The sequence below is a fragment of the Mesoplodon densirostris genome, chromosome 2 (assembly GCF_025265405.1).
Source record: "Mesoplodon densirostris isolate mMesDen1 chromosome 2, mMesDen1 primary haplotype, whole genome shotgun sequence".
Taxonomy (NCBI): domain Eukaryota; kingdom Metazoa; phylum Chordata; class Mammalia; order Artiodactyla; family Ziphiidae; genus Mesoplodon; species Mesoplodon densirostris.
In genome coordinates, this window is record NC_082662.1 from 115253174 (window position 1) to 115279742 (window position 26569).

Sequence of the window (26569 nt, forward strand, 5' to 3'; positions counted from 1 at the left end):
TGGAGTCAATCATTACACGTTATTATGGTTTTCAACTTCATCGGAGCCTGTAATGCTACCTGGAAATCTCTTAACCTCCCCCGCTGGCTCCGTTGCACAGTCCCCAAGGCAGATATTTCAGCCTCCACCACCCACTCCTTGAAACTTTTATTCCACTCCCAGACCCCTTCCTTGCTGTCTTAGCAGGTGTGCTTGCCTCCTGCCCCCGGCCCCCACCCTCCCTGAGAAAAGCAAGGCCACCAGACTGGAGCAGGCTCGGCTCTGCTCAGAGGAACATACCCTCTCCCCTCCTGCCTCAGGCGAGCCCGCTCCTATTTGAGGCCACCCTGTTCACCTGGCCTTAGATCCCATCTCTCTGGCATCCCTCTCTCTTCAGCGCTCTCTTTTTCACCTCTGAAATGCTCAAATCCCCCTATACTTGGATAAAGAAAAATCCTTTAGGTTCCCTTCAAGCTACTCTGTGGCATGTGGGATCTTCCCAGACCAGGGCACGAACCTGTGCCCCCTGCATCGGCAGGCAGACTCTCAACCACTGCACCACCAGCGAAGCCCCAAGCTACCCTTTTGTTCTATGAAGCTAACTCCCTCCTCTTTACCATCAAGCTTCCTTTTTTTAACTACTGCAGTTCTATTAAAAAGAAAAAGAATTCTCCAACTTCTTGCAACAGTGACACAGAGCCGCGTACCCCATTTCTGTTTCTGAGTCTTCTCTACCAGTCACCCCCCCTCAACCCATTAAGACTGGTGTTGGCCTTCCCCACACCATGAGAAACGTTCCCACAAGCCACTCCAAGGATCTCTCAACTGCCAAATTCAATGGCCAGTCTTCAGGCTTCATCCCACTTGATCATCTCACAGCGTTTGATATGCTTGGCTCTCTGTTCCTAGCCTCTCCCCTCCTTGGCTTGTCATTGAGCCCCTCAGGGTTCTGTCCTTGTCCCCTCCTCTCCTGCCCTGCCCTCTGCCAGGGTGATCTAGCTCATCCTCTCTCTTACAGTCTCTAAGTCAACATCCCCCCCAAAAGACACCTCTGGCCCAGAGCCCTGCCCTTTTCTAACTGTCCCCTGGGCATCTCCCGCTGGATTCCCTACAGATACCTCAAAGGTCTCGAACTGGGCCATTCCTCTTTCGGCAGAACCTGTTTCTCCTCTTGCCTTAACACCGCCCAGTCCCAAGCATAAACTCCCTGTCATTCTCAGCACCTCAATCCTGAGGCCATCACCAACTTTTCCTGAGATAAGACAGCCTCCTCTCTGGTCTCCCTGTTCCTGCCCAGACTCCATTCTGCCTCCTTAGCTTACTGTCCTAAAAGACAAATATGATTGTGTCACTTTCTGACTGAGGATCTTCAGATGGCGAAGTGAGGCGCTCTCCCACCTCTCCCTGCCTCATCTCCCAGCATGCTCTGCGGTCTCCACCTGGCCACACATACACGTCTCCCTGAGCTCCGCCCACCCCGGAGCACCGTGCACCTCCTAAGTGACTCGCGTTCTCCAAACTCACACACAAAAGCCTCCCCCTGGAATGCTCTCCTCCACTCCTCAGCCTAACAAACTGCCCCCAAACCCACCTCTTTTTTCACTTCTTCTATGAAGCCTTCATTGATATCCCCCCATCCCAAATTGGTTGTTCTGTCCTCTGTGCTGCCCAGAGCCTGCTTCACTCCTTGATCGGGGCGCTCTCCACATTTGTCACTGATCTATTTGATGTCACTCTCCCCCACCATTTGGTGGGCTCCTCCAGGGCAAGCCTCCCTTCCCTCCCCTCCCTTTATCTCCATCTCCAGCTCTAGCAGGGGACCAGGCACCCAAGAAGCCCTTGGTAAATGTGACAGAACATCTTAGGCCTCCCAGGCCCCAACTCCTTCAGCTTTCTGCTCACCTGAATTCAGAGCTGGAATCCGATAAGGGGGGCCTGCCCAGCGTTTCTTGGAGCCATTGCTGCAGTAACGCCTCCTGCTCGGGACCCTTTCTGCGAGCTGCCGCCAGCCATAGGCGGGGGCCGTCCTCATCACTGGAGTCCCTGGAGAAGCCTCCCATCTCAGTAGCCCACAGAGGTCCTGGGGGAGGGGTGGCTGCTCCCACTGCCCCCACAGACTCCGGCCACCCCATGTCACTGGAGACTCACAGCTCCAGGTCCAGCTCCCCCTGATAGGAGAGGGGAGATGCACACACGGAGCAGGTGTTGTCCAGGAGGCGGAAGCAGGTGAGACAGAAGAGACCTGGAGGAGGCCGGGAGGAAAGGAGGTAAACTTGTACCCCCCCAACCACTGTGCTCCCCAGCTTTCAGCCCTTGCCTCCCCGACCCCACCCTTGGGAGGACCATCCTCATCAAGCGGTGCACACTAGGGAGTTGCTGCAACGCCACTTGCATATAAATTCTATTTGCACCGGAGGATTAAGGCTCACAGAGAAAATGAGCTACCTGAGGGTTCTGTGTAAATGAGGACATGCATAGTAATGAAGGGAGGGGTACAAAAGGTGAGGTACAGGAGAAGTCCATAAAAGAAGGACAACAGCTGAGTGTCATATGCAAATGTGGTGAGTCCCAGAAGGGAGAGGCATACTGCCCAGGAGTCTCACCTCGGCAGCCTGGGGTACTGCAGGACACCGAATTCTCTGTGTCCCCCTCATCCTGGGGCTGCCCGCAGCCCAGGCAGTAGGTCTGGTGTTGCCTAGAGTGGCTGATAAACGGAGCCAGGCAGGAGCACCTGAGGAGAGGGGCCCCAGACACTAAGCAGGCCAGCCCAATATATCCAGACAAAAATGTAATTCAAAAAGATACATACACCCCTGGGACTTCCCTGGTGGCGCAGTGGTTAAGAATCTGCCTGCCAATGCAGGGGACACGGGTTCGAGCCCTGGTCTGGGAAGATCCCACATGCCATGGAGCAACTAAGCTGGTGTGTCACAACTACTGAGACTGTGCTCTAGAGCCTGCGAGCCACAACTACTGAGCCTGCGAGCCACAACTGCTGAAGCCTGTGCGCCTAGAGCCCCTGCTCCACAACAAGAGAAGCCACTGCAATGGGAAGCTCGCACACTGCAGCAAAGAGTAGCCCCCACTCACCGCAACTAGAGAAAGCCCGTGTGCAGCAATGAAGACCCAACGTAGCCAAAAATTAATTAATTAATTAAAAAGATACATACACCTCTATGTTCATAGCAGCACTATTCACAATGTCCAAGACATGGAAACAACCTAAATTTCCAAGGACAGATGAATGGATAAAGAAGATGTGGTACATATATACAATGGAATACTACTCAGCCATAAAAAAGAATGAAATAATGCCATTTGCAGCAACATGGATGGACCTGGATATTATCATACTAAGTGAAGTCAGCCAGCAAGAGAAATACTATGTGATATGGCTTATACATGATATCTAAAATATGACACAAATGAACTTTTATGAAACAGAAACAGACCCACAGACATGTGGTTGCCAAAGGGGAGGGGGGTGAGGGAGGGATGGAGTGGGAGTTTGGGGTTAGCAGATGCAAACTATTATATATAGCATGGATAAACAACAAGGTCCTACTGTATAGCACAGGGAACTATAGTCAATATCCTGTGATAAACCATAAAGGAAAAGAATATATATTAAAAAAGAGTTTATGTGTGTGTGTGGCTGAATCACTTTGCTATACAGCAGAAATTAACACAACATTGTAAATCAACTATATTTCAATTTTTCAATTAATTAATTTTTTAGAAAAAGGAGGCCAGCCCAGCCAGCGTAACTAACCCTTATCTTCTCTAGCACCACCCTCCAAACCAAGGGTAGCGCTTCCTGAAGGCAAACCTCCATCCCTCTGACTATAGCAACAACATCTCTGCTTCCTGTCCTCCTCCTCCTTTCACTCCCCACCCCTAAGAATTCTCATCCCCAATCCATTCATGCATGAATGCCATGGAATGAGCACCCTCTTTAAACAAACCTCTGGACACCTAGGAAGGACAGTGATCCATTCTGACCTCTGGCTCTTTTTCTACCCCCTCTCACCCCACTTCATATAAGGAAGGACAGTGGGCTCACCGCCTGGCCAGCACCTGGAGGACACTCATGTGGCCCTGGTCAGCTGCCCGTCTCCTCACTGATTGGTGCAGGGCGGCCAAAAGCTTGGTTCGGCGGCTCAGAAGTACATTGTAGAGGTAGGAGATCCTCTCCTGCTGGAGGGGAGGTCAAGGATGGGGTCCCCTTGATCCTGTTTCTTCTACCTGGAATGCCCTCTGCTCCCACCTCACTCCCTACCTTTGCCTTCTGTCCAGCTCCTATGAATCCCTCTAGGCTTGGCTCAATGTCCCTTCCTGGGGGAAGACTTTGGGACTTCCCTAGGTGGATTCACCCATTCCCTCCTCTGGGTTTCCATAGCACTTTATTCATTCCTTAATAAAAACACTTTTTTCATTGTAACATGTGGTTAAAAGCCTGTCCAGCCTGCCTCAAGACTGTGTCTGGTTCACCTTGGCATCCTTGAGGCCAGCACGGTAACTGGCATATGGTAGATGCTCAGTGAGTGAGTCATAAATGAGTAAACAAATGGTGAGTTTCCATTCACACCTCAACATGTTAACATGGCTCCTGTCCCCCCAGGGTTTTAACAAAACTTTGGAGGCAAGCTTTGTCTCAGAAAGCCCTGCCCCAAGAGGCACCATCTCTGCCATCTGCAGTCCAGATCATTTGCTTTGGGGTTCAACCAGAGGAGAGAGAGCTGGGCTGCTGAAGGCCTCTTAACTCCCCCAAACCAAGACAGACAGCCATGAGCTTAGCAGCCTGGGGAGGGGGGCAGGAACTGGCCACGGACCCCTCACCTGCTCCCGGGATGGGTAGTAGGAGGCACAGATGACCCGCCGCAGGCGACTGACATAGCTGCCGAACAAAGTGACGAAGAAGCACAGGCCATACATGACACCTGGGGGCACAGCAGACACAGTAAGCCACTGCCGGAGGACACGAGGTGCCAGCCACGCTCACCCTCAGCAGTCTGCGCCTCCTTCCCTGAATGGCGTCTATTCCCCCAGTGCCCTCAGGGGTGTGGATACCGATGAGTATGTAACCAGTGGTGTTGGGCTCCAAGGGACGCAGGAGGCAGCGCTGGGACAAGATGCTGATGTTGCCTTGCTGCAGGACATCAAATGCCGACACCAGGTCGCGGTAAATCTTCCCAGTAGAGCCAGTGCCTTCCACAGTTATGGATAGTAGCACAGGGCCTGGCACCAAGACACTGTGTGAGGGATGCTCTTGGCAGCTGCCCACTCCCCCATGCCGGAAAGGCCATACTTTCTGGAGGGTGGAGAGTGGACAGTGCAGGGCATAGAGATGGCCCCCAGGCCCTCAGCCAGAGGTCCTGGATGCCCTAGGCACCCTCATGGTGCCCTGGGGCCCAACATCAGCCCTTGGCACCTGGGACTGGCTCCACGGTCCAGAGCTGGCTGGCACTGGTGCCTGGTCTGCCTTCCCAGGCTACCAGATTTGAAATGACCTTAATGGTCAGTGAGTCCATCCCCTGACTCCGTGGCCACCCAGAAGCATTTATTTTAAAGCATTTGCCTGGGGGAAGGAAAGGATTGGGAGTTTGGGATTAGCAGATGCAAACTATTATATATAGAATGGATAAACAAGGTCCTACTGTATAGCACTGGGAACTATATTCAATATCCTGGGATAAACTATAATGGAAAAGAATAGGAAAAATAATATATATATTATGTATAACTGAATCACTTTTCTGTACAGCAGAAATTAACACAACATTGTAAGTCAACTATACTTCAATAAAATTTAAAATTAAAAAGAAATGAAGCATTTGCTCAGCATTGACTGTGTAGCGGGTACTGAACTAAGTGTTCTATGGATTGTTTTGGGGTTTTTGTTTGTTTGTTTGTTTGTTTTTTGGCTGCATTGGATCTTCGTTGCTGCATGCGGGCTTTCTCTAGTTGCAGCGAGCGGGGGCTACTCTTCGTTGAGGTGCGCGGGCTTCTCATTGCGGTGGCTTCTCTTTGTTGTGGAGCATGGGCTCTAGGCGCGCGGGCTTCAGCAGTTGTGGCACATGGGCTCAGTAGTTGTGGCTCGTGGGCTCTAGAGCGCAGCCTCAGTAGTTGTGGCGCACAGGCTTAGTTGCTTTGCGGCATATGGATCTTCCCGGACCAGGGCTCGAACTCATGTCCCCTGCATTGGCAGGCGGACTCTCAACCACTGTGCCACCAGGGAAATCCCATGTTTTGGGTTTTTTTTTTTTTTTTTTTTACTTTTTCTGTTGGGCCTCTGGTATACAGGATTAGATTAATTCTATTCTGTGGTTTGTGGCACACACTCAATCAAAGGTCCACCAGCCACTTAGCACATGTGGTCTCATTTACTCCTTAGAGCCACCCAGAGAGGTTGCTACCATGATTGTGCCATGGTTCAGATAAGGAAACTGAAGGTCTGGGAGGTTCAGCAAGGTTGCTCAAGGTCACCATCTGGTAAAGGACGCTACTGAGATTTGAACCCAGGCCAGTCTGACTTTAGAGCTTGTGTTTTTAGCTATTCTGTTATGGCATAATCTTGAACTGGACACAGGGGTTACCAGGCAGAGGATAGAGCTGGAGGAGTGGCACTGTCAGGGGCTGGTAAGTATGAGTGACATGGGGACATTCAGGCAATCCCCCAGGACTGAGGGAGCTAAGGAGGTTCGGGCACTCACTGCGGGCCACGATCTCCCCCTGCAGCTGGTACCGGGCCAGGTCCAGGACCCAGAAGATGGCATAGTCCAAGAAGACCAGGAGGAAAACGAGGAGGAGGTGCCGGAGAAGGTGGAAGGTTGCCAGGATGTAGAAAATCTGCTCCCGCTGGGACAAGAAGATGGAGCCTGGGTAGAGGAGAGCTGGTCAGGAGGACGTTCCCCAATTTTCCCACCCACCAGAACCCAGCTCCTACAGAGGTCTCTCTCCCGGAGGCAGCTCCTGCCCCTGATCAAGCTGGAGCCTGTCTGCTCATCTGGAAGATGCGGGAGCTGTGAGGACCCTTGGGCAAAGGTGGGAAGTACTCTTTGTGGGCAGGGGCTCCGTGGCTAGAGGTGCAGGCCTAGCATCTCCACCTGGGCCTGGTGGCCTATTTCCAGTCTCTAGGAATCCTCCCTCCTGAGGCATCCTTGATACGCTTACCTGGCCCTCCACTTCACAGACAGCACTGCCCACCCCTGCCCAGCTGCATCACCTCCATATCAGCACAGGCACACTTCCTGCTCGCCACCCTGCCCCCCACCAAAAGCCTCCCCAACTTCACTTCCCTTGCTCCATACCCACTCCCTACCCATCCTTCCCTCCGTCCTGACATCCAGGGTGCTCCCAGAAGCATCATCTTCCCCTTCTCTCTCTGTCTGTGTGCTCTGAGGGACCCTACTTTCCCCTTTCAGACTGAGGGCTCCCCAAAGACAGGGTTGTGTCTCCCCCCAGACGGAAATTTCCTTCAGCTCTGGCCTGTCTCCCCTACCTCTTGTCCTGCCCTGAGCCCGGCCTGTGCACGGCACTTCTGGGCAGGGCAGTAGGGTTGGGGGAATCCCTGGCCTCCCTTAAGGGTCCCTGTCTCCGGGTCCTCAGGGCCCTCACCCGGCTTGATGTAGTGTCTGGCCTCACGGGCACTGAGTGGCAGCACCGTGGGCAATCCCGCCACAGAGCGGACAGCATCCATGCGCAGGAATCGGCTGGTGATGTAGAAGTTGTCGAAATTGTCCCAGTTCAGGTAGCGGTACCGGTAACACACGGCTCTGACGTGGCACACGTGAGGCCCCTCAGCACCCCCCGACCAGACCCCCCAAGGCAGGGCACCCTCCCCCGCCCCCAACCCTGCCCCCAAACGCCAACCTCCCAGGATGCCATGGGCATGGGCTGGCCCCCCAGCAGCCCTAGCTCTCCACCCTCACACCCGTCCTCCATCCCCTCACTGGAGGTAGAGAAGCATGAGCAGCAGAGGTGTGGTGTAGCCCATCAGAGCCAAGGCCTCTCGGACGCGGTACAGCTTCATGCTGACAGCTTCGTGGAGGTCCAGAGCTACCTGGGACAGGCTCCGAGAGGCATTGAGATCCACAGAGAAGTGGTGGGTGGCTGTCATGTTGAACTCAAACTCCTGACGCACCTGGTTAATCAAACTCCTCACGGCTGAGGTCCGCGGGTCCAGGGGAGAGGCAAGCAAGGAGAGTTAGGATGGGGTGGGGCTGCACTCGGGAGGGGCCTGGTCAGCCCAGGGGTCCCACGGCTCACAGGCCGGCCAGGATCCCCCAGTGTTGGGACCTACAGTGGACTGAGGAGGGGACAAAGTCTCCACAGCCTATGCCACTGCCGCTGCGTGCTTAGCACCAGCCTTACGTCTCCACAACGAACATCTCAATGACCTGCTGCGGGGACAGGGGACCTTGCTTCTCTCCCCAGCTCCTGCTCTCAAGTCAGGCTTTGAGGAAGCACCTCCTCTTCTCTGGGCCCCAATTTCCTAATCTGTACAGCATGGACACTGGCCTGGGTAACCTCTTGAGGTCATTCATTCATGGTCTGGGAGCACTCCTGGGCTGGCACATCCTGGGAGGAGGGAGGGAGGCCTCTCAGGAGCACCTCATGCAGCAGGGCCACGAGGGGATCACTCACGGGTGACGATGCTCTCGCGCAGGAAGGTTTGGATGTACCGGGGGATGATGCAGAAAACCTGGACCACTGAAAGCCGACACTGAGTGTCAGCAGGGGCAGAGAGACACAGCCTGCCTCTCCCACCTCCAGGGATCTTGCTCTCACAGGGCCCCCTGACTTTTCATTTTTCCTACTAGCCTCCACACTGGCTCAAAACATTTTGGTTGGGCTTCCCTGGTGGCGCAGTGGTTGAGAGTCCGCCTGCCGATGCAGGGGACGCGGGCTCGTGCCCCGGTCTGGGAAGATCCCACATGCCCCGGAGCAGCTGGGCCCGTGAGCCATGGCCACTGAGCCTGTGCGTCCGGAGCCTGTGCTCCGCAACGGGAGAGGCCACAACAGTGAGAGGCCCATGTACCGCAAAAAAACAAAAACAAAAACAAAAAACCATTTTGGCTTCTCCTTATTACCCAACCCTCCACATTGGTTCCTCCCTATCTGCCCCCCCAGTCCCACAAAGGGTGCATCATCCTTATTGGTCCCATATTTATTGCCCCCCATTGGGCCCCTGGGCCCACCCTCCCACCTGACCCCTACATTTGCCGGGCCCCCAATCCTGCCGGCGAGCCCCTGGCTCTCTCACCACTGGCAAGTCCACACAGCATCAGCTTGAAGGGCATGAGCACATAACACAGGTGGTAGGCTTGTGGTATGACCTGCATGCAGCTGTCCTTGGCGTCATCGAAGACCCGAGCACACTTCAAGTAAGGGTTGCCCAGCTCCGAGTTGCACACGTCGCCGATGTGCAGGAGCCAGTACCACACGTTCCGCAGGGCCCTGGCTGGGGATGGCTGCGGGGCTGGTACCCAGGAGTCCTGCAGCATCTTCTCGGGGGGTGGGTGGGGAACACCAGGACAGCACCCAGAGCTGGAGAGGCTCATGGTCAGGGCCCTGGCTGTGCTATATCCAGTGGGAACTAGTCAACACCCAGGCGGGGCCCAAAAAGTCCTGGACGGGGTGTGAGGGTGAAGAGACTGGGTGAATTTTGACCCTCGCCCCAAACAAACATGTTAATGTACTGACCTATGTGCTTCACACCATCCATGATTGACCGGAAGAACTTTCGGACCCGGTCAGCCACCTCCTTGGCCTTCTGGGCAATGGCTTTAATCTTGTTCAGGGCACCTGAGAGGCAGGGGCAGGGGTACTGTTGGATCTCCTCCTCCGGGGGAGGAGGTTCTCACCATTGCCCTGGAGTAGGGAGTGGAGGGGGCCTGCCACTCGGGAAATGGGCAGCCCAGATGCTTGGGTCTGGGAAATAGTTCATCTGGCGGTGGAGCAGGCCTGAGAGCGAGGGTCAGGGGGTCTAACAGGGTGCTTTGAGGTTAGGGCCCAGGACCAACGGAGAGGAACGAAGCCAGAGGATGGTAGAATGCGCAGGACGAGGGGGAGCTTGGGGGTCCGTGGAGATGGGCGGCCTTACTGACGAGGGGCTGCCTGGCCCTCTCCAGCACTTCGGCGGTCTGGTTCAGGGCCAGCTCTGCCCCACAGGCCACAGCCTCGCTGGCCCGGGTGAAGTTGCGCAGGGTGTTGGCACAAGGCCCTTGCAGTACCAACCCAAAGGCAGCCACCAATAGCAGTGTCCGGCCCTGCTCTGGGGAGAGAGCTCCCTCAGAACCAGGGCCCCAGCCCGGCACATGGCGGCATATATCGTACAAGTGCCTTATAGAAGCCTTGAGAGTATTTCCCTCAACCGCCCTCTCCCTCAAGATCCCTCCTGCCCCAGCCCCTGCCCCAGGGCCCACCCCTTCCACTGGGTGCCAAGCTCACTGGAGAAGGCCTGGGGCAGCAACAGGAGGACGGTGACTCGGACCTGGCGGGAGAATCCCATGCCCAGACTGAGGAAGGCGGCCAAAGTGAGGGTGCCCACCAGGCAGCCCCAGGGGCTGTGCCCTTCCACCAGCAGCTCCAGGAGCCCATAGGCTGTGGCCAAGGACAAGCCCAGGATAAAGCCCCCCGCGCTGCGGCCCACGGCCCACGCCATGCTCGTCTCCTCTGCCCCAACGGGGTGCCCAGCATCCTTCATGACTTTGGGCACGGCTGCGGAGACTAAATGTTTCCCTGTCTCCAGGAGATGCCCACCAGGTTCTGTGGCTCTTAAAGGCCCTAGAATTTCTCACTGAATTCTAAGGTTCCGGAGGGCTTTTGTTGTATCTTGGAATTCTTTATCCAGTTGCAGAGGGATAGGTAGATCTCTAATCTCCACATTTCACAGCAGAGGGATTCAAAGACACAGACCCCAGACAGGCTGTGGGTGAGGCGGTGGAGACAGAAGCAGAACCTCTTGTCCAGGGATATCTCCGAGGAGACTTCTGGGATGACAGAGGGTTAATCCAGAGCACACTTATGGCCGTCAGACCTCATCAGAATGGAGCAAAAGGGCAAAAAAGGAAACTACCCCACACCAGTGAGTCAGTCACCAGAGACCCCGACCCTTCCCAGTGACTCCCAGCGACTCCCAGCCCCCACTCCTCTCACCCAATCTCTCCTCCAGGACCCCAGCCCCTTCCCCCACTTTGGGGTCCCCCAGCCTCCACCCCCTCATCCAGTGCCCTCCTCCGGCCTAGCCCTTTCTTCTTCTCTCGCTCATGTCTGCCCCACTTCCCCAGGGTCCCTCATCCTCCTTCAGGATCCCCCAAGTTCCTGCCACCCTCATCCAGATTCCCCGAGCCTCTACCCTGCCGCAAGCCCCTAATCCTAATGAATCACACCCCAGCCGGAAGAGTAGTATGTTGGCCTTGCTGGGCTAAACTCTTCGACCCTTCAGCGGTGCAGAGGTTCCTGAGCTGGGGGCTGCCCGTCTCCTGTAGCCGATTCCTGTGGCGCCAGCGGGGCGAGTTTCCGGTCAGTGCTTTCCTGCTGGGGGCAGGCACCGGGGGGCTCCTGGCCATAGGTGAGTACAGAGCAGACGTAAGGGGTGGGACCCTTTTTTTTTTTTTTTTTTTTGCGGTACGCGGGCATCTCGCTGCTGTGGCCTCTCCCTTTGCGGAGCACAGGCTCCGGACGCGCAGGCTCAGCGGCCATGGCTCACGGGCCCAGCAGCTCCACGACATGTGGGACCTTCCCGGATCGGGGCACGAACCCGCGTCCCCTGCATCGGCAGGTGGACTCTCAGCCACTGCGCCACCAGGGAAGCCCTAGGGGGCCCATCTTTTGACCTTTGGCTTTTGACCCTGTATCCTTAGGTCTCTTTCAGCTCCTGGTGAACCCTATGAACATCTTTGAAGATCAGAAGATGGTGACGTTGTACAGCTTGGTGGGTTAGTGCCGGGCTAAGGACAGGGACACAGCCCAGCCCTGGGTGCCCAGGAAGGAGTCTCCACTTGTTTCTTCTGTTCCCAAGTGTCCCTTGTAGCCTCAGCTTTGTCTTGGCCTTTGAGAGGAGGGAAGAGGCCCCTACAGTCTACAGAAGAAGACACAGTCCTTGCCCACTAGAGTCTCCCCAATCTGAGGGACTCCCTATTACCCCCATGCTATGGTCCAAACCCCATGACCATTCATAATCCGCATCTCTCCTGACCTCTCTGGTCTTGTTTCCTGCTGCTCCTGATAAATTCAGTTCATTCACTCATTCATTCATTTGGCACTAACTGAGCACTTGCTAAGGATTCAGCAGTGGACAAGGTTGACAAACACCCAGCACTTTTTAAAAAAAGTTTTACACTCCTAGAGCTTATAATATATATAACACATATTACATACACATACATACATTGTAATATATAGTGCATACTTGTATATATACATGTGCAGTGACAGCTACAATATAAATCTAATGATTTCTTTTTTTTATAATGATTTCTTTTTTTTCTTTTTTTTTTTTTGTTTTTTTTGTTTTTTTTTGCTGTACGCGGGCCTCTCACTGTTGTGGCCTCCCCCATTGCGGAGCACAGGCTCCGGACGCACAGGCCCAGCGTCCATGGCTCACGGGCCCAGCCTCTCCGCGGCATGTGGGATCTTCCCAGACCAGGGCACGAACCCGTATCCCCTGCATCGGCAGGCGGACTCTCAACCACTGCGCCACCAGGGAAGCCCTCTTTTTTTTCTAATTGACATATAGTTGATGTACAATATTATGTTAGTTTCAGGTGTACTACACAGTGATTTGACATTTTCAGACATTATGAAATGATCACCACGATAAGTCTAGGAACCATCTGTCCTTGTACAAAGTTTCTACAATATTATTGGCCATGTTCTTTTTTTAATTGAAGTACAGTTAATTTACAATGTTATATTGGTTTCAGGTGTACAGCATATTGATTCAATATCTTTATAGGTTATACTCCATTTAAAGTTATTATAAAATATTGGCCATATTTTGGCCAATAAGGATATTGACCAAATTCTTTATGCTATATATTATACCCCTGTGACTTATTTATTACATAGCTGGAATTTTGTACCTCTTAATTCCCTTTAACTACTTCCCCGCTCCCCAACCCCACACCCGCACACCCAGCTCTTTCAGAGTTTACGTTCTCTTTCAAGTTTACATTCTAGTGGAGAGAGTTAGACAACACATGAACAAGAAATAAACAAGAGCATTTCTGATGGTGACAAGTGGTATGAAAAAAAGTAAACCGGGGGATGTGATAGAAAGGGATTGGGAGCTAGCTTGAGTAGTCAGGGAAGGCTTCTCAGAGGAGGTGACATTTAAATGGAGACCTCGTATCAGGAGGTGTTGGGCCGCAAGAACAGAATACCCACCTAAAAGTGGTTTAACCATAGAGGGAGTTTATCATCTCATATAACAAGTTTCAAGGTAGAGTGGTTTGGGAGTTTGGATAATTCAGCAGCTCAGTAAACCCACCAAGACCCAGCTTCCTTTTGACTTCTTTCTCTGCTGTCTTTGGTCTGTAGATCATTCCCCTTCGGGTCATGAAATGGTTGCAGCAAATCCAGGCATCACATCCTCATACAGGAGTGTCAAAAGAGCAGAACATTCCTTCCTCATGTCTCTTATAAGAACAAAGAAAACTTCCCGTAACCCCCCAGCCAACTTCCCCCACACCTCTTTGGTCAGAGCGACGGCACATGTCCCTTCCTAACACTGTCCCAGGCAAGGGGCTCGGACATGGCATCATCCCGGGTTCACTGAATGATCTACCTCTATGGGATACCAACAGGAAACTACTTTTTCCCTGACCACTGTATTTCAACCTTTCTCCCACTGATGACCTCTCACACAGACCCTTAGCTTTCTGGTGATTTTAATCTAGAAGCCCTAGTCCTGCTTCAGTAATTATGACTGTTTTTAGGGTTTAAGAGGTCCAATCCAGTCTACGTCAAGATTTCAATCTCACGTCCATTCTCAAACATCTTCCCTCCTTACCGCCCCCTTGCCCCGCAGCTCAGGCCTGATCCCTGGCGTGAGGTCCCGCGGTGGAGAAGGGGGCACAGCCTGCTCACTCACTGTTTTTCTCCACTTCCTTCCCCTTCTGGTTCTTCTGATGTCAGAAAGGGGATTAGAAGAATTAGAGGAAAAGGGACAAAAGTCTGAAGTCATTGATACTGTTTGAATTCCACCGCCTCTGTGTGGCGAGTGCTCACATCCTGGCTGTCTCAGGGGGCCCATTCATGGTCCCGCTGGAGGCTCTGTGTGGACCGCACAGTGCCCAGTTTCCTGCTCAGGGCAGTTCTCTTTGACTGACTTCGAATGAAGCTCACTGTAGCTCCTTCAGGCCACCTGCAGCCTCTTACCTTTGGATGCCTCCATCCAAGCAGGCAGAGGGTCCCCATCCCAGAGTGGTGGCTTGAGGCCTGCTGTCCTCCACACGTCTGCTTGTCCCAGAGGAAATGCACACATCCTTGCCCTGCCAAACTGGGAAAGCAGGGCCCCTTGCAGCTGCCCTCTCCCCTGTCATGATGAGAAGCGAGTACCACTCTCCATGTTCATGTTTCCCTGACACTCCCAGGAGACCCTGCTGAGCACGTCCGTGAACTCTCCTCCCTCTCTGTGCTCCGGTGACAGCCCTGGGGTGGCCCTGCCAGGCTCTGCAGCTCAGCGGGCGTCCAGCTGGGAGGGATGAGCCGGGTTCCCCTTCTTGCAGCACCAGCTTCAGAAGGGTTCTCTTGGAGTCTGTCAGTGGGCATGAGGAAGTGAACACCCATCCTCTCCTCAGACTCTCCGCCCATGTCTGCCTACTCTAACCACTTCTCTCTACGTCCAGAAAACTCAGATTTCTGGTTTTGTCTTTGTACAGACTGGTTGGGGTAGAGGGGTGAAAAACCAGTTTTGCTCTTTTGGTAAAGCCCAGACTGGGATCAGCAAGCTCCATGGGGCTCTCTTTAGAATGTAGAGCAACGCTTGGTCAACAATCATCCTCAGAATGTAGGACAACTATTTGTCCACTATCATCCTCAGCTTGAGTCTTGGCCAAAAGGCCAAAAGGCTGGTGGAGCCGGCCAGGTGAAGACTAGGAGGATGAGTGCTCCTGGCAGGGGGAACAGCAAGGGCAAAGACCTGAGAGGAGGAATGAGCTTGGCAAGTTCTAGGAATAGCAGTAGGCCAGCATGGGCGGACATGGTGGGCCAAGGGCTGAGTAGCATGAGATCACTTCAGAAGGTAGGCAGGGGCCAGATCACGAGAGTCGGTAGACCGTGTTAGGAGAGTCTGGATTTGTTCCCAAGTGAGATGGAAAGTCGTTGCATGGTTTCAAGCAGAAAAGGGACATGACCGGATTTACATTTTTACAAGATCCCTCTGGCTGCCTTGTGAAAATTGAAGTTTAGGTTAGCAAGAGAGGAACTGGGGGACTAGTTAGTCCCAGTGAGAGACGCTGGGACTCTACGAGGTCAGTGCAGATGGAGGCAAGAGTCAGGACTTGGGATTTGCTTTGGCAATTCTTGGGAGAACACTCTATCTACACAGGAATCTTCTAGGTTCCCTGACCAGTTTATGCTGTTCCTTTGGCCTGGAATGCCTAACAACACTTACTCATCTTCCAGGCCCAGCTGACACATCACCTCCTTTGTCCAGCCTTCCCAGCCCCACCCGCCCCCGCAGAAACACCGGCTCCCTCCTTGGCTCCCACAGCTCTTTATAAGCACCTCCCTGTGCATTTAGCGCTTGGTGTTGCGGTCATTTGTTTACCCGTCTGTCTCTCTCCCTGGATTATGAGCTTCAAGGAGCTCACTGTCTCCCTGCAGAGACCGCAGGGAGACACATGTGAAACTGCTAAAACATACCAGGAGTCACACGATTAAGGGCTAAAATTAGGGACCGAGATGGTGAGTGCTGTAGGAGTCAGTGCACGGGGCATATTGAGGTGGCTGTGACCTCTCTTCTGACTGCTCTGAGGACTAGTGCCTGTTTCCAGAATTTTTCTCTTGCTCTCTCTGTTCCCTCAGTACCTAGGGTTAGTGTGAATCCAGCCCGGAAAAGGGAAGTGTTGGCCCCCTTCCCTAACACAAACCCACACACTCATACACACACCAAGTCAATCACCAGCCATGGCTTTTCAATCTCTAGCCATCTCTCCAAGCCCTTCCACAGGCTGCCACACAGTCGAACTCTGTAAATGGCTCTTCAATAAATGAATGCATGAGTGGCCTAGAAGCCCTATCAGAGTGAGTGTAAATGGGACAAGGGCAGTACGGTGATGGTTCTAGAAGGGAGTTGTGGGGGGGCGGGGTGCATGCTCTGCTAAACCTGGTGGTTTAGCGTCCTGACTCTGCCTCGCCACCTCCTGGGCTCTCCTGACAGGCTTTGGAGCCATAGGCTGGGGGACCTCCCCTCACATCCGCTGCGCCAGCCTCCTGCTAGTACCCAAGATGCTGGGCAAGGAGGGCCGACTCTTTGTTCTGGGATACGCCTTAGCCGCCATCTATGAGGGTGAGTGTGTGCCCCTGGGTACCAGGGCACTGAAGCAGTGACCCTGGGTGGGGCCATCCATCGAGAGCCAGGCCTGGTGAAGGAGAAAGAGTGGGGGTCTAATCCCAGCTGTTCCAACTTGCTGTGTGTCCCTGAGAGAGTGCCTCCACATCTCTGGGCCACCTTAGTTTACACAGAGAAAAAAATCAGGGGTTGAATGAGATGACCTCTCACCAGCTTCTGAGCCCCATCAGTGTACAGTTCTAGAAGGTGGTCACTGCCCGCAGAGTAGGAGCTAGGGATGGGCTGAAGAAAGTTAATCGGCTCTAGAGGGAGCTAATCTACCAGGGTATCTTCCCCCAGGACCAGTGGCCAACCTGCGGCGCAACCTCAATGAGGTGCTGGCATCGTTCGGCTGCACTGTGGAGCTGCAGGTCAACAACACCCGCTCGGCCTGGCGTGTCTCCACAGCCCCCCTGCGGGCAGTGTTCAAGGACCTGCTGGTCAGGACCCTACACAGGCAGGGCCTAGGGGTCCCTCTCCCCGCAGGGCCTAGATGACCTGAGCTGGGACCCTGGACTTACAGTTTCCCAATGCGGGGAGCGGTCCTGGCATTTTGGGCAGAACTGTTCCCAAACATTGCAGGATGTGCCCTGGTCCCTGGACACTCAATGCCAGGAGAGCCCCCGCCCCCAGCCACTGGGACACACCACACACGCACACTTCCAAACGCCTGAGTAGGTGGTAGTCTGCTCAGATGAGCTAGAATGTCAGGAAACTGGGGGGCCCTGGCCTTGAGGAGTTTGGAAACTTTGAGGATCAGGGGATGAGGGAATTGGGTACTGGAATTGGGTACCGGAGATTAGAAGAATTGGAAAGTTGAGGAGTTGGGGAGAGAAGGGCTGAGGGGCTTGGGAGTCGGGGACATTGAGCTGGCACAGTGGCCTGAGAGGTTAGTGATGAGGGGTGAAGTCCAAGGACCTGGGGAGCCCTTCCTTGACTAACCAGGACCTGGGATGGGAAGCCTGGGACGTAAGCGGAGCAGAGGCACCTGGGGAGGAGAGAGGGCTCCCAAGCTCTACGAACAGTGGACTGTTTGAGGCGAGAGTCCATCTCTGGGCCTAGGCTCCAGGTTAGAGCCCAAAGTTTGGCTAACAGGGGAAGAACAGGCTGTCTGGCAGCAGAAGCTCTAAGCTCACATGCCTGACCCCTTTCCTCCCTCCGACCCCAGAGCAGCAAAGAGTCATTGAAAGCCAAGACTCAGAACATCACCAACTCCTTTGAGGAACTGGATGCCCAGGTGAACAGTGAGAGTGGATACGCGCCCGAGGATGCCGAGGGCTCGGAGGAGACAGCCCCAGGCAGAGAGACCCTCCGCGCCTCAGCCTTCAGACACCACCTCTCTACACAGAAGATGTATGAGCTGAAGACCAAGCTGCGTTGCTCCCGTGAGGGGGATCCCTGGGCAGGGTAGGGCGGGGAGGGCTGCCGGGCCACGTCAGGGTGTGGGGACCTCAGACCCCCATTGTCCCTTCCCGCAGATGTGGTAAACAAGGCCATGACAAACTGCCGCCGCTGGTTTGACCAAAAGCACAGAGAATGCATTCAACGCATCTGGGTCCCACTGCTCAACCACCTGCTCTGCCTGCCCATGAAGTTCAAGTTCTTCTGTGGCATTGCCAAGGGTCAGCATAGTGGCAGGAGGGTGGGGAGCACCAGGGCTAGGAATCTGAGTCCTTGGGGACCACTAGGTAGGTGTAGGGCAGGAAGGCATTCAGGAGGGGAGGCTTTCGGCTCTGAGGACACAGCATCCTCAGGGTCCAGCCTTTCCAACTGACCAGCTTTGTGACTCAGGTGAGTTTATAGCAAGGCTCTCAGCTTCGTCTCTTCACCTGAAAGATGGGCATAATGATAGTACTCATGCCATTAGGGGTTTTTGAGGATTTAAGGGGATAATACATGTAAAGCAGGTAACAGAGCTGGCCCACAGAGGAATTGCTCTATTAAGTATTGGCTATCATAATTAGTTAGTGTTTGATATGGTTATAGACAGGTGAAAAAAATGGGGGAAAGAATTCAAGGAGAGTGAAGAGGGGAAAGACTCAGGGTGGTAGAAAGTCATGGGCAGGGACTTTCAGTGGCTAGGACTCCACACTCCCACTGCCAAGGACCCAGGTCCAATCCCTGGTCGGAGAACTAAGATTCCACAAGCCACATAGCGCAGAAAAAAAGAAAGAAAGAAAGAAAGAAAGTCATGGGCAGAGAGACAAAAAAGCAGCATGAAGAGGGTCACGGGAAGGGAGGACTGGAGGCCGGGCGCAGGGAGGCCCCTAACCTGGCCCCCCTGTCCACCAGTGATGGAAGTTTGGTGCCGTAGTCGCATCCCAGTGGAAGGCAACTTTGGGCAGACCTATGACTCCCTCAACCAGTCTATTCGCAGCCTGGAGGGGGAATTTTCAGCCACTATTAACCTCAAGGTAGGAGAGGGGCAGTGTGAGGGTGGGGGGAGATAGAGAGTGGGAGGAGGGCACAGGGAACAGGGCGTGAGGAAGAAGAGCAAGGGAGCGGGCACAGGAGGGAGGTGGCTGGCTGTGAGGGAGGGAGAAGAGACGAGGAGTGGTGCTGCGATTGGGTGACAGGAGGGGGAGGGTGCCGAGCCTTCGGCACTCTGGATGGGTGGTCGGCCAGCTGTGAGGAGGTGTCAGCTCATACAGGTGCAAGACTGTGTCAAGGAGGGCAGCGAACAGAAGGCAGCGGCAACTCCTAAAGGTCCTGGGAAGAGCCAGGGACAGGAGTGGGGCATCAGGGGAGAGAAGCCACAGAGAGGCTAGGAGGCTGGGTCTGGGCCTCTGAGTGGGCACCCGGGCTGTCCACCAGGAAGAGAAGCGGCCTGGGGTGCTGGGCCTCAACACGAGCTGGGAACACGTGAGCACCGAGGTGCGGGACTACGTGAGACGCCAGGAGGCCCAGCTCGAGTGGGTCCTGGGGCTGCTGCACGTGCTGCTCTCCTGCAGCTTCCTGCTCGTCCTCCACGCGTGAGTCCTGAACCTCCACCCAGATGCCCCTTCCTCCGCTCTGGATTGGAGCCCTGCCCTGAGGGAGGCCCTAAGAACAGAGCTACAGGGCCCTCCTCCGACTCTGAATGTGAATGTTCTTTAACTTTGCCTTTTTATAAAGCTGGGATCGCTGTTTACCCAAAGGTAAAGGAAATGTGGACATTTTGTCAGAAGAAACGTTACCCATGTTCCCACTACCTTAAAAGGGCGACCGTCTTCATTTATCTACCTCCTTCCGGCCTTTATCCCAACGCTGACTTTTTTTTTTTCCCACTTTTAGCTTTGACTTTTGATTTTTTTTCTTGCCCTTCATATTCCCCTTGGCTCTGACTTTGTGCCATTTTTATCGTCCAACTCTGCTTTCATTTTCTCCCGCCTGCTGCGTTGGCTGCTACTTTCCCTCCATTTGGACCAAAGTCCTCAACCCCACCCAGCCTGGCATCCAGCTGGGCTGCCCTGAGCCTCACTCGGCTTCCCTGCTGACCTCTGGACCCTCTATTTCCTGTCTCCACCCCCAAATGCCTGAGATGGGCAGGGGCTGGGCAAGGGCGGCCACAGGGGCGCCTGCTCTGTCTGCCCCTGTTTGTGGAGCTTAGAGTGACTGCAGGTGAGTGGTTATGTGTGTGCTCAGGGCCCTGTGGGAGGACAAAGATCAATGAGCCATATTCCTGCCTTCAAGAAGCTCAGGGTCTAGGGGAGGCAGGCGAGGCATCCACAAAACAGAGATGGTTCAAGGGCTGTACTATGTATGGACTGGCTCTCGGGACTGGTATGGGAGCTGAGGAGGGGCCCCTGCAAGGGCCATAACTGGGCTTCAAAAGGCTGCAGATGGGGAGCTACGGTCAAGAAGAGGAAAGGTGTTCTCTTGGGCCAGGAATCTGGCATTTGTGGGATGTGGAAGGCAGAGGCTGGGGTTGAGGACTGGGCTGAAGTGGGCATGGCCAGAACAGTCTGGAAATCCCTGCAGGAGGGCCCTGAACTGCCCCCCAGTTGCAAGGTTTCAGGGTGGACTGGAACAGCCTGGAGGCAGGGAGGCCAAGGTGGGTCAGAGATTAGGGAGCCTGAGTGGAGTGGGGCGGTGGCAGGAAGTTGGCCTGAGATGGAGGGAGGTAGGGGGAAGGTGCAGCAGGTCTCAGAGCCAGCCTGGGGAGGGAAGGAAGGAGGCACAGAGTCAAAAGCCACTTCCAGGTTTTCAACCTGGGTGAGGTCACTCACTGAAGGGGCTGAGCTGGCTGAGGGGCGGAGACCAGACTCAGGAGGCCCAGGCTCAACAGCGCTAGGTCTCTCCACAAGGGGGCGCCCACAGTCTTTCTTTGCATTTATAGTTACTTCTAAGGGCAAAGATGTGGATTTTTACAGGGTCCCAAAACCAACAGCACTGGAACTTATGTTTCACAGTTTACAGAGCTTATTTAATGTACTTATACAGTTTTAAACACATTTCCAACAATTAACATTTTTTCCTCAGGAAATTGAGTCATTATGTGGGACTTTGGGAGATACACAGAGGAGAGTTACATTTGCGCGGGCACACACACGCACACACGGAAAACATCGCCGTATGCAAGGGTGTGTCAGAGGAGAAGGGAAATGATGCTTGAGACGAGTTTTGCTTGAAGTGACCTCCGGGAGATGTTTTGAGGGCTCGGCCAAGAGGCAGGGACTTGAGAGGTGAACGTGGGAGTCAGTGGACCAGGTGATTTCTGCAACCTCCAGGGGTTTCCTTGTCTCCGTGCCTTTGCTCCTGCTGTTTCTTCTGCTTGATATTCATCCTGAAAGTTCCATGCCTGGGAAACCTTCCCCTACCTCTCAGGCACGCATGCACTTACACGACGCTCCCTCCCCTCCTCACCTCTGTTACGTCTCATCAGTGTGTATGTGCATGTCTTTCGCTGGACCGTGGACTGCTGGAGGGCAGGGCAGAGCCGCCTTCTAGGACGCAGATGGTGCTCAGTGCATGCTGGGTGGCCAGGTGACTGTGCGTCAGAGAAGCTCATGGTTGGGGGTGGGTGAACCTGGAGGCGATGGAGACACCCTCGTCCACAGGTGCTTCTCCTATATGGACAGCTATAACGGGGACATCCGCTTCGACAACATCTACATCAGCACCTACTTCTGTCAGATAGATGAACGCAGGAAGAAGATGGTGAGTGGGCGCAGCCCTGTCCAAGGGTGCCCTGCTCTGCGCCCTGTGTGGCTTCACGCTCCAGGAGGGCAGAGGGGAAAGAGAGAGGGCGCTCAGTGCTCTCACCGTGTGGACGTTTTTCCCAGGGCAAGCAGACTCTGCTGCCACTCCGCAGCGCTGAGAAGAAAACCGTCATCTTCCCCTGGGACCCCACTATCCAGGCCTCAGAAATGAGAAATGTGGTGAGGATGGCACGGAGGGCAGGCCCCTGGATCCTACTAGAGGCGGGGATCTGCGCGGGGGAGGGCAAAGGCATCAGAGGGGACTCCATGCCAGGGCCAAAGGCGCTGCCCAGCTCTGCCCCTCCTGCTCCCTGGGCAGGTGAGGGAGCTCATGGAGACACTGCCTGTGCTGCTGCTGCTACTCCTGCTGTGTGGCCTGGACTGGGCTCTCTACTCCATCTTCGACACCATCCGCCACCACTCCTTCGTGCAGTACTCCTTCCGAAGTGAGCCCAGCCCCCACTCCAGGCTCCAGGCCCAAGAGACACTCCCCTGGAGAACTCCCACCCTTGTACAGCCACCCCTTCCCAATTCTTCCAATTTCGTCACCTCCTTCTGCATCTCGGCCCCTCCCTGTCCTCCTTAGGGTCAAATATCAGCCCTGCAACCTGACAGCTATCACTGGGGGCCTCTGTTTCCACCCCGCTTTATATCTACCAAAAGGAGGGATTAGTACTCAGTAAAGGGATGGAAAGCCCCGTGCAGTTGAGAAGTATTTGTATGCCTTGACCTCTCCCCTACATCCAGTCCCCAACCTGCCCCATCCCCTTAACTCCAACTCTTTCCTGACTCCCCTCCACACACACACCACGTCCCCTGTCCTGGCTTCAGGCAGTCATAAACTGGAGGTGAAAGTCGGGGGAGACTCCATGCTTGCCCGGCTTCTTCGGAATACCATCGGGGCCCTGAACACCTCCTCAGAGATGGTGGTGGAATCCAACAACATGCGTGAGTGATGCTGAAGGTTTGGATCAGAGGAACTGAGGGCTGGGAAGGCCAGGGTCTTTCCAAGACAAAGAGTTGGGGGACTGGGCCTTGGCTGTGGCAAGATGGGGGTCGGCGTGCTTGCATTGGAGAAATTAAACTAGGGAACATCAGGTCAGGCTTGAAGAGTTGGAGGATGACAGACTTGGGTCAGAGGAGTCTGAGGGCTGGGGCTTTGGGGCCAGATGGTCCCAGCCCTCTGGAGCAGTGCTGTTCAACAGAACTTTCTGCTGTGATGGAAAATTTCTACATCTGTGCCAAGTTGAGCAAATAGCTTCACGGGCCTAGTGGCTATAGTACCGACAACACAGCTCTGCAGGGTGAGGGGCAGGCAGGAGGAGAACAGGGTAATCAGAGATTTAACCCACACCCCACTGGCATGGGGAATTCAACCCAGAGCCGCGGCCGGTCCTGGCCAAACCCCTGACAGGCCTGCCTCCTCTGCCAGCCTGCCTGCCCCAGCCCGTGCCCCTGAGTACCAGGGCCTATTTGAGGGCCGCACTACCAAGCAGTCTGCTAGTGTGTCTCTGCCTGCTCCAAGCTTTCGGCTACCGGCTCCGGAGGGTCATCGTAGCCTTCTACTTCCCCAAGGTGCGCCTCGCCCCGCCCTCTCCACCCCTGCATGCACAAACACACCAGCCTGAGCCCAGTTCCCCACAAGCCCCATCTTTGGGGAATGTCTTCCTCCTCTGTACTGTCCCCCTGGCCCCAGCGTGAGAAGAAGCGGATCCTTTTCCTCTACAACGAGCTCCTGAGGAAGAGAGCAGCCTTCACCCAGCTGAGGAGGGCCACCATCGTGAGGCGGGCGCGACAGCAGAGGGCTCCTGTAAGTCCAGGCCTGTGCCCCTGGCTGGGTCTGGGGGGAGGGGCGTCTCCCCTCAGTCCACCCAGCCCCCACCAAGGCCCCAGGCCTACGGATGCTCCGTGAGTTCTGATGGGATGCATGCCAAGGGCCCTGGTCATCCAGCTCCTGGAGGTCAAGGCTGTGTCCATCTCTGTGCCCCAGGATTCAGCACAGCCTGGGATCCTAAGTGGACCATTGGGAAGCAGGCAGAAAAGGGGAATCAGATTTGATACCGTCAGGTCAAAGGAGAGCAAGAGGGGTTCATCAGAATCAAGCGACCCAAGGCAAAGCCACAGGTTCTTCTGAGAGGGCTTCAGACCAGAACCTCAGTGCAGTGCCATCGGTGGGTGGGGTGGGAGATTGGTGGATGAGGGGAAGCAGGTAGGCTGGGGATCAGGGAGGCTTCATGAAGGGGCATGCAGTGTACAGAAAGAGCACACCGTTGGAAGAACCAGGCTCCAGTCCACACTCCCTCATTAAGCTGTGTGACCTTGGCCATGGTCTTCACTGGACCTCAGATTTTCCTCTGAAGAATGGGGAGTTTGGACAGATCTGTAAGGCCTGCTCACTAGAGATCAGTAATAGAGTGGTGGTCAGGTGTGGGGCTCTGGTGCCAGAGAGCCTGTGTTTGAATCCTGGCTCCTCCCCTTATTACTATGACAATTGTGTGATCTTGAACACACTTAAATGCTGAGCCTTGGTTTTTCCCTTCTGTAAAATGGAGTTAACTACTCCATCTAGTTGTAGTAAGGATTAAATGAGTTTCACTGTCACGGTGCAGGCACATAGCAAGTTCTGTACATGTGTTAGTTGTCACTGTGTGATCCTAGGCAAGTGGTCACCTCTCCAAGCATCAGTTTTCTTGCCTGAAAAAGAGATGATAACAACAATATCTGCCTTACATGGTTATTGTTTGAATTGAGTTAATTTACTTACAGTTTCTTGGTACAGTGCCCAGTACTATTTAAAAAGCAAGTGTCGGGCTTCCCTGGTGGCGCAGTGGTTGAGAGTCTGCCTGCCGATGCAGAGGACACAGGTTCGTGCCCCGGTCCGGGAAGATCCCACATGCCGCGGAGTGGCTGGGCCCGTGAGCCATGGCCACTGAGCCTGCGCGTCCGGAGCCTGTGCTCCGCAACGGGAGAGGCCACAACAGTGAGAGGCCCGCGTACCGCAAAAAAAAAAAAAAAAAAAAAAAAAAAAAAAAAAAAAACTAAAAAGCAAGTGTCAGTCACTCTTATTTAATCAGCCCTAACAAAGCTCATAAAAGTGAGAGACTGTGTGTGCTTAACTTTTTCCTCCAGTGCCTAGATCCCCCAACTCCCATGACACACAGTAGGGGCTAAATGAATGTCTGATGAAAAAATGAACATACTACAGGAGGAGGTGAGCTCCATGTCCTTCTATTCCACCATCTTGATCCAGCCTCCTAAGAAACTCACTGAAAATGAACATACTATGGTTCCATGACCAGATCATGGAGTTAACTGGATTTTGATGAGTAGATGGAAATGTGAAGGGCATTCATTCCAAGCTAAGGGAACAGAATGTGCAAAGACTCAGAGTCCAAAGGGAATGTCAAGTGCCAGAGCTAGTCTAAGGAGAAACTGGCACAGAAGATGCAGAGTTCAGGGAAGGGTAAGTTGGAGCAGTGGCTAGAAAGAGACCAGACTGTGGAAAGCTCAGAAGGCCAAGCCCAGGAGTTCTGCCTTTGTTTGGCAGGCAGTGGAGCCCCTGGAGTTTCTTTCTTTCTTTTTTTAAAATTATTTATTTATTTATTTGGCTGCGCCGGGTCTTAGTTGAGGCACACAGGATCTTCGTTGCAGCATGCGGGATCTTTAGTTGCAGCATGTGGCATCTAATTCCCTGACCAGGGGTTGAACCTGGGCCCCCTGCGTTGGGAGCACGGAGTCTTACCCACTGGACTACCAGGAAAGTCCCAACCCCTGGAGTTCCTTTTTTTTTTTTTTTAATATTTACTTATTTATTTGGCTGCGCCGGGTCTTAGTTGTGGCACGCGGAATCTCCATTGCTGCCTGCGGGATTTTCTTTGCGGCACGCGGACTCTTTTAGTTGCGGCACGCAGGCTCTTAGTTGTGGCATGTGGGATCTAGTTCCCTGACCAGAGATCAAACCTGGGCCCCCTGCGTCAGAAGTGTGGAGTCTTAACCACTGGACCACCAGGGAAGTCCCCCCTGGAGTTTCTTGAGCAAAGAGCATCTGGTAAGGTGGCCTGAGAATTCCTGGCAATTGTACGGAGAGAGGGTGGGAGAGGGAGGGAACATAATGAGCCAGGCTTGTGATTTGGAATCAGGGTACCTGCGTCCAGGCAGGTTTGATTGTTCAGTCTGTGCCTTTGGGAAAGTCACTTAACATTTATGAGATTCATCTTTCTCATCTGTAAAGTGTGTGGGGGGAACACAATAGTGATAGTCTTATCTGCCCTACTCACTTCTCAGCCCCACGGTGAGAATCAAATAAGGCGATTTATGGTAACGTGATGATGGTAGTTGCTCTTACTGGCTGGGAGAGAATCGAGGCTTCATCCTCCCACTCTCCATCACGGAGTGAGGGAGGCTCTCTAGGACCCACTTGCATAGCACCCTCGCCCTCCAGGGGTCTTCTTTGCCCAATCTAGCTTCCTCCAACATGTGGGCATAGTCAGGCCTTTAGACTTCAGACAAGAATCGCTAACAGGCTCTAAACCCCCCTTGCCTCCCAACAGCGCCGCCACCTGGAGGACATCCTGCACCGCCGCTGCCTGCCCCTCTTGCGCCCCTGGCTGCGCAGGCGATGCGTGGTGTGCCAGGCACCCGAGACGCCCGAGTCCTACGTGTGCCCTACGCCGGATTGCGAGGCGGTGTACTGCCGGTCGTGCTGGAACGACATGCGGCAGCGGTGCCCGGTCTGCACACCCCGCGAGGAGCTCTCCTCCTCCGCCTACAGCGACAGCAACGACGATGCTACCTACGCGGAGTGAAGGGGCGTCCTGCTGGCTCTCCCACCCGCTCCTTCCTGTTTAAT

General features: G+C 54.2%; 2 protein-coding genes across 2 annotated transcripts in view; one reads left to right on the forward strand and one right to left on the reverse strand.

Annotated features, from left to right (window-relative positions):
• The window catches only part of DCST2 (DC-STAMP domain containing 2), a 12131-nt gene extending 1262 nt beyond the window's left edge, over positions 1-10869 (reverse strand). Inside the window, 15 exon segments of the mRNA XM_060120279.1 lie at positions 1882-2022; positions 2128-2221; positions 2583-2710; positions 4043-4173; positions 4819-4919; positions 5050-5217; positions 6693-6857; positions 7597-7754; positions 7932-8145; positions 8626-8691; positions 9245-9442; positions 9685-9786; positions 10085-10255; positions 10432-10722; positions 10782-10869. Coding sequence (XP_059976262.1) covers positions 1882-2022; positions 2128-2221; positions 2583-2710; positions 4043-4173; positions 4819-4919; positions 5050-5217; positions 6693-6857; positions 7597-7754; positions 7932-8145; positions 8626-8691; positions 9245-9442; positions 9685-9786; positions 10085-10255; positions 10432-10722; positions 10782-10869 — 2216 coding nt within the window.
• Positions 10870-11007: 138 nt separating this feature from the next.
• Positions 11008-26525, forward strand: DCST1 (DC-STAMP domain containing 1). Its single transcript, XM_060088106.1, has 16 exons — positions 11008-11068; positions 11429-11554; positions 11847-11921; positions 16370-16498; positions 16841-16980; positions 17709-17925; positions 18019-18162; positions 18833-18954; positions 19355-19512; positions 21580-21679; positions 21805-21900; positions 22040-22166; positions 22552-22668; positions 23153-23295; positions 23417-23530; positions 26271-26525. The coding sequence occupies exons 1-16, from the start codon at positions 11008-11010 to the stop codon at positions 26523-26525; spliced, it is 2124 nt and encodes a 707-aa protein (XP_059944089.1).
• Positions 26526-26569: the final 44 nt, after the last annotated feature.

Coding starts and splice junctions, on each gene's coding strand:
- DCST1 (XM_060088106.1), top strand. CDS start 11,008: ATGGCCGTCAGACCTCATCAGAATGGAGCAAAAGGGCAAAAAAGGAAA. Junction 11,555..11,846: donor CGGGGGGCTCCTGGCCATAG/GTGAGTACAGAG, acceptor CTGTATCCTTAG/GTCTCTTTCAGCTCCTGGTG. Junction 16,981..17,708: donor CAGTGTTCAAGGACCTGCTG/GTCAGGACCCTA, acceptor CTCCGACCCCAG/AGCAGCAAAGAGTCATTGAA.